This window comes from Ovis canadensis, chromosome 3 (genome assembly GCF_042477335.2).
Source record: "Ovis canadensis isolate MfBH-ARS-UI-01 breed Bighorn chromosome 3, ARS-UI_OviCan_v2, whole genome shotgun sequence".
In the NCBI taxonomy this organism is placed as follows: Eukaryota; Metazoa; Chordata; class Mammalia; order Artiodactyla; family Bovidae; genus Ovis; species Ovis canadensis.
In genome coordinates, this window is record NC_091247.1 from 221,210,166 (window position 1) to 221,222,003 (window position 11,838).

The 11,838-nt window shown below is 52.8% G+C and overlaps 1 protein-coding gene across 2 annotated transcripts; it reads left to right on the forward strand.

Annotated features, from left to right (window-relative positions):
• The first annotated feature begins 7,650 nt into the window (after positions 1-7,650).
• LGALS1 (galectin 1) lies at positions 7,651-11,838 on the forward strand. 2 transcript variants are annotated; one of them, XM_069581582.1, is made up of 4 exons: positions 7,651-8,664; positions 9,964-10,043; positions 11,125-11,296; positions 11,634-11,838. In XM_069581582.1, exons 1-4 carry the CDS (start codon positions 8,656-8,658, stop codon positions 11,778-11,780), a joined length of 408 nt encoding a protein of 135 aa, XP_069437683.1. In that variant the 5' UTR covers positions 7,651-8,655; the 3' UTR covers positions 11,781-11,838. The 2 variants fall into 2 exon arrangements, with proteins under 2 accessions (XP_069437683.1, XP_069437682.1); XM_069581581.1 differs by having other exon boundaries at positions 7,685-8,664; positions 9,961-10,043.

The following is an 11,838-nucleotide window of genomic DNA, read 5'->3' on the forward strand; positions in this document are numbered from 1 at the left end:
TTAGCTTAATAGCACTTTATGCCTCACTGAGTTTATTTTTTAAAAAAAATTTTGGCCATGTCACATGGCATGTGGAATCTAGTTCCCCGACCAGGGGTTGAACCTCCGCCCCCTGCACTGGAAGTGCAGAGTCAACCACTGGACCACCAGGGAGCGTCCGCCTCACTAAGTCTTTGTATAACAATATGTTTCAGTCCTTCGGAAAATCCAGCAAGCTTGCATTACTCATTCCACTTTACTCCTTGGGGAACGAGGATCAAAAAGGTGATGTTAGCTTACAGAAGGGCACACACCTAGAAAGTGTGACCACCTGAGTGGGGCTGAAACTTGTGTTGACTCTGAGAGGCTGCAGCCCCGCTCTATAGAGACTGAAGGGGGAGACAGGTCCTTGCCCTCCTCCAGGAGCTCGGGGGAGATGCAGTGCACACCCCTCCACGGGATTTCACGCATCCTTCACACCTGGGCTGCTGCTGTGACTGTCTGCCCTGCTGGCCTCGAGCTTTCCCAGGGCCGCCTCCAGAGCAGGTGCCCAGCCAGAAGCTGGTTGATGGGCAGGCCTGACTGTCACTGATAACACTTATCACTTGAGCTTGCACAAGCCCCTTGCCTGCTCAGCCTGTTTCCTCATCTGTAAAGTGAGGGATGGGACTTCGAGGTCTGGAAAATTCTCTTCAGTGTGGTTCCTCTTGGGAAGATGGAGTGCTTGACTGAGTCTGGCTGCATCAGGAGGTAGGAGCAAATGTGCTTTTCTGGTGACTTTTGGTTAAGGCATAAAGGAGTTTATTGGCTGCCCCGTGAAGTGGTCCAACACCCTCCAGGTGCATCCCCCTCATCCTCTCACTCTTACGGGCTTTGGATGTGGAAGCGGTTGCAGCCATTATGTGATCACAAGGCATGGCCCAGTATATTTCTCTGCTCTGTGACTCTGCTTCAGGAAAATGGGAAGCACTTGAGGGTATTTTCCCTAGACCTCTAAAGGTTGCAAACCATCAGAAAAAGTCTAAGAACAGCACAATGAATACCATATGGTCTTCACTAGATTTCTAGCTAATATTTCAGGAAACCAATGACACCGATTGATAAAACAACTCCTTCACATTATACCCCCTGGTTTCAATAGTTTCCTAGTTTTGCCTCACCCCACCCCCACCCCTGCCTGTTGACTACTTTCTTGGTGAACAGAAGCCTGAGAGGGACCTTCTGTTGTTCCTGCCATAATTTTTCCCCCTGGGAGTGGCTTTGAGTTAAGGGCCAAAGTTCAGACTCGCTGAAATAAATCTGAGCTTAGTCTAGCATCAGAGTCCCACACAGCACTCCCTTTTGATTTCATTTTATCTATTACAGTTAATCATAACTACAGGTCTGTAAATTTTACTTTTTTCGCAATTCCTTATGCATCCATTTAGCTGACTCCCCAGGACTTGGAGCCATGTCTAAATTCCACTGGTAACATTTACCTTTATTTAATTAAAAATTTTTAAGAAGGCACATAATTTTTTTGCTTTTTGCCAAGCTGCGTGGCTTGCAGGACCTTGGTTACCCAGTCAGGGACTGAATCTAGGCCCTGGGCCATGAAATTGCCAGTCCTAACCACTGCAGTGCCAGAGAATTCTAGGTTTACTTTAGAGGCAAGGCTGCACTGCTGCTTGGAGCATGGATGACCACGTGACCACCTAGGAATCAAAGGTTCCTCACCCTTGCCCTTTCATACTTTCTCTTTTCAACCCACACATTTCTATGAGCCAGGGCCTTTGTAGCAAATCCCACTTCTCTGACACCAACTGAAAGGGAAAGCTGTTTACCCACAGGATACAGTACTTCTGACACCAAAATGTGCGAGGTTTCTACATCAAGCAATTCTCCAGTTTTCTGCAAATACCGCCTGGATGTCCTACAACCTAATTCAATTTCAACACTACCTGGAGTCAGTGTAGACCCCACAGGTTAAGGGCTCAGCCCCCCTAGACTTTCCCCTACTTCAGTGCCAGGCCCAAATGCCAGGTTCTTACCTGTACTCTGATCAACCGGCTATAAATCAGAGGTTCCCACAACCCCCTTCTCAGGTTTGATCATTTGTTACAATGGCTCACAAAACTCAGGGAAACTATGATTATGAGTTTATTCTATAATAAAGGATATGACAAAGCATTCCAGTGAACAGCGAGATGAAGACCTATACAGGGTGAGGTCCTGGAGGGTACTGAGAAGAGTTGCTGTCCAGTGGGGTTAGGGTGTGCCACCTTGCCAACATGTGGGCGTGTCCACCAACCTGGATGATCTCCAAACTGTGTAGCTTGGGGATTCCTATGGAGGGGGTTTATCATGTTGGCATGATAGATCATTAGTCTCTAGCTCCTCTCCCCTTCTTGGAAGACAGGTGGCGGAGCTGAAAGTCCCAAGCTTCTGAATACTGCTTGATCTTTCTGGTGACCAGCCCCCACCTTGAAGCCATCCAAGTGCCCACCAAGAGTCACCTCATCAGAACAAAAAATGCTCCTATCACCCAGGAAATTCCACAGGATTTAGGAGCTCTAGGTCAGGAACCAGGGTTATAAACCAAATACACGTTTCTTACTATGTCACACTCCCTCAGTTGTTTACTATCTATTTATTGACTGCACCAGCTCTTACCTGTGGCATACAGGATCTTAAGTTGCAGCATGTGAACTCTTAGTTGTGGCATGTGGGATCTAGTTCCCCAACCAGGGATAGAACCCAGGCTCCCGGCATTGGGAGCGCAGAGTCTTAGCCACTGGACCACCAGGAAAGCTCCTAATTTATAAAAGTTTCAAACCAACAGAAAAGGTGTAAGTGAAAGTGAATTCGCTTAGTCGTGTCCAACTCTTCGCGACCCCATGGACTGCAGCCTACCAGGCTCCTCGGTCCATGGGATTTTCCAGGCAAGAGTACTGGAGTGGGGTGCCATTGCCCTCTCCTAGAAAAGGTGTAAGAATGGCACAAGGAACACTCATGCCCTTCATCTACATTCCCAGTTGTTTTCTATTTGTCCTGTTTGCTTAGTTGCTCTGTATGTATACTGACATTTTTAAACAGGCTTGTTCGAGAGTATGTTACAGATGTGAAGACAGTTCATCTTAAATCTTTTACACTGTCTGTCCTAAAAGCAGGGGCTAACTGTGGATTGTGGTTGTGCAGAAGAGTGAGGACTCTCTATATGGCCATAGTCCATGATCAGACAGGAACCCAGATCTTGTATGATTTCATTGAGCCACTGAATTAATCTGCTATGGAAACCTCCTAGCTCCAGACTGCTTGGTATGTGAATTTTTCTTAATTTTAAAGCAGTTTTCCTTGAGTTTTCTGTTACTTGCAGCCCCAAACTCTCCTGATACATCGGTCCCAAGCATTTATAGAAAACATTAAAATGCATCCACAGCCCCCATTAAATATATTTATGGGGGGGTTACTATACTTATCCAAATAGGGAAAGGAGTACATCAAGGCTGTATATTGTCACCCTGCTTATTTAACTTATATGCAGAGTACATCATGAGAAACGCTGGACTGGAAGAAACACAAGCTGGAATCAAGATTGCCGGGAGAAATATCAATAACCTCAGATATGCAGATGACACCACCCTTATGGCAGAAAGTGAAGAGGAACTAAAAGCCTCTTGATGAAAGTGAAAGAGGAGAGTGAAAAAGTTGGCCTACAGCTCAACATTCAGAAAATGAAGATCATGGCATCTGGTCCCATCACTTCATGGGAAATAGATGGGGAAACAGTGGAAACAGTGTCAGACTTTATTTTTTTGGGCTCCAAAATCACTGCAGATGGTGACTGCAGCCATGAAATTAAAAGACGCTTACTCCTTGGAAGAAAAGTTATGACCAACCTAGATAGTATATTCAAAAGCAGAGACATTACTTTGCCAACAAAGGTCCATCTAGTCAAGGCTATGGTTTTTCCTGTGGTCATGTATGGATGTGAGAGTTGGACTGTGAAGAAGGCTGAGCGCCGAAGAATTGATGCTTTTGAACTGTGGTGTTGGAGAAGACTCTTGAGAGTCCCTTGGACTGCAAGGAGATCCAACCAGTGCATTCTGAAGGAGATCAGCCCTGGGATTTCTTTGGAAGGAATGATGCTAAAGCTGAAGCTCCAGTATTTGGCCACCTCATGTGAAGAGTTGACTCACTGGAAAAGACTCTGATGCTGGGAGGGATTGGGGGCAGGAGGAGAAGGGGACGACCGAGGATGAGATGGCTGGATGGCATCATGGACTCGATGGATGTGAATCTGAGTGAACTCTGGGAGTTGGTGATGGATAGGGAGGCCTGGCGTGCTGCAATTCATGGGGTCGCAGAGTCAGACATGACTGAGTGACTGAACTGAACTGAACTGAACTATACATATCTCCAATGATTTTTATACTTTCATTTTAGAGATTATTTGGCTATGGGGATCTAATGTAAGAGTGATCAATCTCTAGGAAGGCTTGGACATGCTTTTGAAGAAGAAAATTCCACCCACAAAATTGTTTTCAAAGGTAATACAGTTTTTATGACTAGCAAGGGTTAGGTTTGACCAAAGTAAACATTATTAACTTCAGCTCTGCAGTCTTAGTATTTGGGGGCCAACACATTTTTTTTTTCTTCAAGTCTCAAATATTTTCTAAGCTCTTAAAAAGCTCTTAGCTTCCTCTGAGTCTATAATTATGTCACCCGCCCCCTGCCCACATACACACACATACCAAAGAACCATTAAAAAAAAAAAAAAGACTCATGCCTGAGCCCTGGAGGATAATGAAGGACAGGGTCTGGACCTCACCTAGACCTCATACGAGAGGAGAGGTGATTCTCCAAAGGCAAGCTGGGGCCTGTGTTCAGAGAGGGACCAACACTAGGTGGGAAGGCAAAGTGACAGAGCCCCCTGTGTTTGGGGAGATGGCTGGCTGAGCACATGGAGCAGCGCAAGCAAAGGCAGGGAGCTGAGAAAGGATGAGCAGGCAAGTGAGGAGGTGGGCTTCAGCACAATCTGCTTGGGAAAGTATCTGAAGTTGGGGGCATCCCCCAACTAGTCCTTCCGATCCTTCATGGAAAGATCACTTTTGAGGTCCAAGAATCCCAGCATCACACTGTTCTTCCCTTGGCTCAGCAGATGAAAGCACTGCAGCCCAAGCTCCCCATGTGACCCTGGCCAAATGGCCACCCTCTCTGGGTGGTCTCCAGATCATTAAATGAAGGAGCTCTGGAGCTGGCCGGCCAGGCTGCCTGGGGGTGCAGAGGGTATGTCAGGGGGTCTGGTAGCCCTCCCCACCACGGCCAGCTGGAGGAGCCACAGCCTTCCTGGGGGCTGGGTGGGAGCCGGCAGCCTTGGAAGAGCCATGCTGGCCTGGATCTCCTGTCTGGACAAGCTCAACTCATTTCTCACAGCAGCAGCCAAGGTCCAGCCCGTAGGGCCAGGCTGCAGGATGGAGGAATTCCAGACAGCTGGCTGCCTCCACTGCAGTGAGGCATAGGAGAGTCTCTGCACGGGGAGGGGCTTGGCCTTGGAGAGTGCAGGAGAGAGAGCTGACTTTCAGCCCCCCTCACATCACTCCTATAACACTCCAGGCAGATGGGTAACATCCCCACTTTCCAGGCCTGGATACAGGTTCAGGGAGTACAAGGACCTTGGCTGGAGTTACAGCCCGGTAGCCCCCAAATCAGGACTTGCTCCTCCTCTCCGATTCTGATGTCAGCTTCGCTTCAGGGCCCCAGAGCAGCTTCCCTGTGCAGAAGTCCGACCCACGTGGCTGCTTCAGGAGGGAGGTGAAGATGAAATGAGATAACGTACGAAAGCGAAGCACCTGGCACAGGGTCTAACAGATAAGTGGACGCCACCAGCAGAAAGCCCTGAGACTGTGGGTGGGTGGGTGGGGTATAAAGCAGCTTGTCCCTGCCCCCCACCCCCAGAAAAACAGTCCCTCTTATTTATAGGGGACACTGGACTCTGTAGAGACTCCCCACCAGAGCCTGGGGAGAGGGGGACTACCTAGGGATGACGTGGGGGTGAGAGGGTGGCCTCCCAGAAATGTTGACCCAGGAAAGCGAACTCAGTCTGGAAGAAGATACAAGAAGGCAAAACCCTTCTGAGACTCTATGAACAAAAGAATCATTTATTAAGAATATACAACAGACCTGAACTCTACCTTGCGCTAACCTTGTGCAAGAGAGCAGGGCTGCTGATGCCCAATTCACAGACAGGCAGACTGAGGCAAGCAGGGAGAAGCAACTTGCTGGGATGCCCTGGGAGGGCATGACAGGGCTAGCACAGGAATGTGAGTCTCCAGACTCCCAGAGGGGCCTTCCGGGGTCCTCCACCCCATGTCACCGTCCCATTTCATCTCCCTACAAGTCCTCAGCAGGCCAAATGCCACAGAGGAGTAAAGCAGCCCTCATCCAACAACATACACTTCCTGGTGCCGAACCCCATCTTCCAGGATGGGGGAGGAAATGAAGGAGCAGCTCCTGAGGCCCCAAGAGCCCCAGCACTGGGGAGTAGCCAGCCAGGCCCACCTGATGGCTGTCACAGCAGGGACTGCATCTGAAGCATCTCTGGCTTTGGTCCAGGGCTCCTTCTGAAATACCCTCATTCCTTGTCCAGGCAGAGAGGGTGTCTGTGGGCCTCAGAGGGGAAGCACAGAGGAAAGGCAGTGGGCCTGGGCACCACCCACCCCTGCCTAATGCGGAGGTCTGGAGGGAGGCCCTGGAGGAAAAAGGGAAGCACTTTTGCTGGTTGGTTTCTGAGGCAGTTGGCTTGGTCTAGGAGGGGTGAGGGGCTCACAGGGGGGTGCCACCCAGCCTCTCTGGGCCTGCCTCTCAGCCCGCTGCCCTCCCCTCTCCTCCTGTGCCAATGTGGGCCTCCGTCTCTGGAGGAAGATGGGGGCTGGGGAGGCAGCGAGCTTGGGGCAGGGCCTCTAGATGTGAGTCACCCCTGGTCCACATCTTAGCTCTTCAGTGCTGGTAATTTCAGAAGGGGGACAGTGATGTGAAGGAGGGCCTGTTGGTACCTCTCTTAGCAAGCCCCCCACTCCACCCGCCCAGGGCTCCCCGTGCTCCTCTCTCTACTTGGTTTCTGAATGTGAGGTGAGCACCCCTTGAACCCACCCTCAAGTCTGTTGCTACAGTGATTTTCCCTGCAGTCTAAATCTGGCCTCACTACTCAATCTTCATATAACTTTCTGTGGCCTACCCAACACCCTCAGATCAAACAATACCCAAACCCCTCCGTGAGGCCCTTCATGATCCAGTACCATTGGCCGCCCAGACTCATAACCCCATCTTTCCCTAGCACCCTCTAAACTCCAGCCATGCCCAGATGCTCACAGTTGCCCAGATGCTCACAGTTCCCCAGACGTGTACTGTCTCATTTCTGTGCCCATGCTGGAATGCCAGTCCCTGCTTCTTCACCCATCCTTGAAGACTGACCTTCTAGGACTTCTCTGGCAGTCCAGAGGTTAAGACTCTGCCCTTCCACTGCAGTTGGCACGGGTTCAGTCCTTGGTCAGGGAACTAAGATCCCGCATGCCACGTGGGGTGGCCAAAAAAAGGAAAGACCCACATTCTTCCCATTCTGGACCACCCCACTACAGTGCTTTCTCATGACTTCTCCCAGAGCCAGCATCGTGCTACTTCCTAATTAGGTTCACAGTCAAATTCTGCCCCCAACAGAGAGCTACTTGAGAGCAGGGACTGAGGGCTTCATCTTTGAATCCTCTGAGGCCAGCTCAGGGCCAGGCACATAATAGGTGCTCGGTAAAATACCTGCTAAACGGATGGGGAAAAGAAGTTGTGCCTGGTGTCAGAGGGAGAAATGGAGGCGGGTGCACAGACCCGGGACCCCAACTTTTTATGGCCTGGCTCACCGTGGGCCTCCTTCCAGGCCTGACCCTCTTGGACAGGCCAGAAGCTGTTAGGCAGGGGCTCCTGGAGGATCCGCAGCAGGGCCCTCGGGAGGGCCAAAGCCTGCGGCCTGAGTCCCGAGTCTGGGCGGCAGCCTCAAGCCTGGCACCAGCCCAGCCTTTCTTTAGCGCTAGTGAAGAGCAGAGCAGCAGCCGCAATCCCTGTTTCCGGAGGAGGCAGGGCTTTGTGGTTAATGGGTCCTGGGCCCTCTGCAGAGGCGCCCAGAGTGGGCCACGCCCTGGCCCCTGCCAAGGAACAGAGCCTCTCGAACCCCAGATCTAATTCTCGAGGGACCCTGCACCCCTTCAGCTGTTTTCTCTGGGTATCCCCCCAGCTCAGCCAGCTAGCCCTGGCCCTCTTCTCGCTAACTCTTGGACCTAATTCATCCTCAAACTATTTTCCACTGGCTTCCCCCAATCCTTGCCACAGCACAATTTTGGGAAGGGGTAGGAGAATTGGGAGGTGGACCCTGGACCTTGTGGGAGTGGCTAAGAAGGAATGACGGGGGAGGGGGGGGTCTCCACTCCGATTGGTCATCTCTGCTTCAGAACTGGCTTCAAAATTCCATTAACTCCGCCTCCTGTGGCCCCCATCCCATTCCTGAGTTACAATTGGCTCAGCATCCAGGGGGCGGGACTCACCGGGGTCTGGTCCACTTAAAAGAGTGGGAGCGGCCCAAAGCCCATTTCTCCTGCAGAGTCTTCAGACAGCTGGTGCCGAAACTCCAGGAACATCCTTCTCTCTTCAATCATGGCTTGTGTGAGTATGCGGACCCCCCTACCCTAAGGCCCAGAGATGGTCTGGGGGCTCAGCTGGGGAGAGCTAGGGTAGATCAGGATCTGGGTTCTAGTTCCCGTGGTGCGGCCTTGAACAAGTGTCTTTTCTGGGCTTCAGTAGCCATGTCTGTAAAATGAGGGTAGGGCCACAGTCCCCCAAGGCCTTCTCTGGCTTAAGAAATTTCTGGATTCCTCCAGAGTCTGATAGCACAATTATTTCTGCCATGGTCTGACTTACTGCAGCTCTTTTGAGAAGTGGGAGTGGAAAGGGTGTGGCCGACTGGACATGGGGGCGGGGGGAGCATTTTCTTAGTGCCCAGGACACTCTCCCTTCCCCCTCCTCCACCCCATAGAAACTCCTCTCCCTTCCCCCCTGCAGCTGTCCCCAGTCCCTGGGCCAGGGCAGAGTCACCCTGTGCTCCAGAGAGCTCTGAAAAGTGGCCAGGATCTGAGCCACACTCCCTGGGGGTAGCCTGTATAGGTTAGCCCGCAGCAGTGGGTGATTCTGTCCAGATGGTCAGATGAAGGTTAGGGGAGAGTGCCCTACGACCCTTTCCTCCAGGCTAGGAGGGGTGTGTCTGTGTGATAAGGGATATCAAGGAGGAAGCTAGAATATTCTGCAGGCCCCGAGGGACAGGATTCAAGTTTTTGGCAGGAGGAACCACTCACACCAGTTAAGCTTTGCATTTGCATTTGTTAACCCTGAACCAGCCAGGGTGCAGGCTCCTACCCCGGGGCCCATTCTCCCTTCTTAGAGGGGTCTAACTGTGCTCCTTAGGGGACTCCTCTCCAGCCCCTGTCCCTCTCTGCACAGAGGGCCTTGAAGGGGATGGTGGACACCGCCCAGCTCCAGGCCTCTTCCTCTCCCTCTCCAGCAGATGTACAGACAGCCTCACTTGCCTTCCTTTGCCCCTAACTCGCAGAGACCATGTGGAGGTTGACTCTCTCCATCTATTCAGCGAGGCAGGCAATGGAGCAGGCTAGACATGGCATCTAAAATCCCCAGGCTAAACGGCAGAAACTTCTAGATCCTGTCTTCTTAGACTCTCAGTCCTGTTACAGACAAGAAATTGACCCAGCTGGGAGTAGGGACTTGCCCAGGACCACACAAAGATGGAGAGCCTAGAACTTGCAGCCGGGTTCCTCAGGCTTCAGGTCGGCCTGGTCAGAGCACCCTAAAAAGGGGACGACCCCACCCCTTAATCCCCACCCACCTCTCTAGACACCCCCCGCCCCCGCCATTGCGTCCTCTAACCCGGCTGGGCGGGGTCTCGTCTAGCAGGGTCTGGTCGCCAGCAACCTGAATCTCAAACCTGGGGAGTGCCTCAGAGTGCGGGGCGAGGTGGCCGCAGACGCCAAGAGGTGAGGGGGACGAGGGCTGGGGTGGCGGGCGGCAGGGGCGGGGGCTCAGCTCGAGGGAGGAGCCGGGCCCGCTGAGGGGCGTGGCTGGCTGGGTCCGGCCCCTCCCTCCGGCGGGGGCAGGTTTCAGGTCCGCGGCCGCTGAGGCAGTGTCTGCTGGATGAGTCACTTTCTCCGCGGGGTCTGGACGCCCCCACCATTGTCTCATCCTTAAACTGAACCAGCTGCGGCCTCGTCATCTACCTCGACTGGCCTTCCTCCCGCCCCTTGTGTGGGCGGGGCCTGAGGAGGCGGGGAGAAGGGAAGAAAGGGCGTCACCCTTGCTGCCCGCCTTCCGAGATCCGTTTTTTTTCTTTCACTTCTTCCTGAACTCATCATTCTTTCGGCCAGCTGGCCTAGTTTCTCCGGACTCTTGTGACCTTGCATCAGTCAACCCACCGCCTTGACCCTTATTTGTTAATCAGTTCATGGAGGGGGGAGGTTGCTGTGTGAAGGTGAAATGCTGGATCTCTCGGTGACGATGATGACCAGCTGACCGTATAAAAGAGCCGCAGGTTTCACGCGCACCACTTGTGCCATTCTTTCCAAACCCTCAGAGATAGGCATTGCTGTTAGCTCCACTCAGCAAATGTTCATGAGCCCCGCAGTTATTAAGCATCTACCTGCTGTGTGTCACGCTTCGTGCTGGGCACCAGGGCTACAGATAGACAAGACGGCCAGGACAGTTGCTCTCCCAGAGGACGCCATCTGGAGGGAGTCTCTGACCTTGATCAAAGGGGCTGGGACACACATTCATGTCTGCAAGAGTCCTGGCTGTCAGCATAGCAAGACCCTTAAGAGATGCTCTTTGTGCAGCCTTGGCTGTGTAGATATGGATACTGAGATCCAGAGAGGGGCAGGGACTTGCTCAGGGGCACAAAGCAAGGAGGAAGCAGGGACACAGCTAGAATCCAGGTTTCCTGCTTCTCAGCTCAGTGAGTTTCCCCGGCGAGGTGCATTCACACGGACTGGGGGGCACAGACTAGAGGGTCTGAGGGGGCTGTAGCCGGTGGGGGCAGCCTCAAGCCCACCTGTTACCCCCTAGCTTCTCGCTGAACCTGGGCAAAGATGACAACAATCTGTGCCTGCACTTCAACCCTCGTTTCGAAGCGCATGGGGACATCAACACCATCGTGTGTAACAGCAAGGACGGTGGGGCCTGGGGGGCCGAGCAGAGGGAATCTGCCTTCCCCTTCCAGCCTGGAAGTGTCGCGGAGGTGGGCTGGGGCCTGGGGGCGGCAGGGGATCAGGGCACTGGGTGGGCTGGGGCAGAGCTGGGTTGAGTGGCTAGAGACCTAGGTCCCAACCCTCCAACCCCGGTCCCCCTTCCTCTCCCTTCCCAGATCCCTGCCCTTCCCTCACTAGTTGTGTGATCCTCAGTGAGCAATATCCCCTTCTCCCAACCTCAGGGCCTCACCCATGAAGCAGGGCTGTTGTCAGGGCCGAGTGAGGAAAGGGCTCTGGGAGGGCCTAGGACCTGCATGCTGCAGCTGTGGCCGTGGAGTCAAGGGTCTCTGTGGGGTCCACATGCTCACTGCCCTTCTGCATCCCTAGGTATGCGTCTCCTTCAACGAGACAGACCTAACCATCAAGCTGCCTGATGGATACGAATTCAAGTTCCCCAACCGCCTCAACCTGGAGGCCATCAACTACCTGGCTGCAGGTGGTGACTTCAAGATCAAGTGTGTGGCCTTTGAGTGACATATGGGCCAGCCAGCCCATGGCCCCCAATAAAGGCAGCTGCCTGTGCTCCCCCTGA

Bases quoted from the DNA above. Each gene is read 5' to 3' on its own strand.
- LGALS1 (XM_069581581.1), top strand. The intron at 10,044-11,124 runs GTGAGGGGGACG...GTTACCCCCTAG, and splicing joins GTGGCCGCAGACGCCAAGAG to CTTCTCGCTGAACCTGGGCA. The intron at 11,297-11,633 runs GTGGGCTGGGGC...CTGCATCCCTAG, and splicing joins AGCCTGGAAGTGTCGCGGAG to GTATGCGTCTCCTTCAACGA.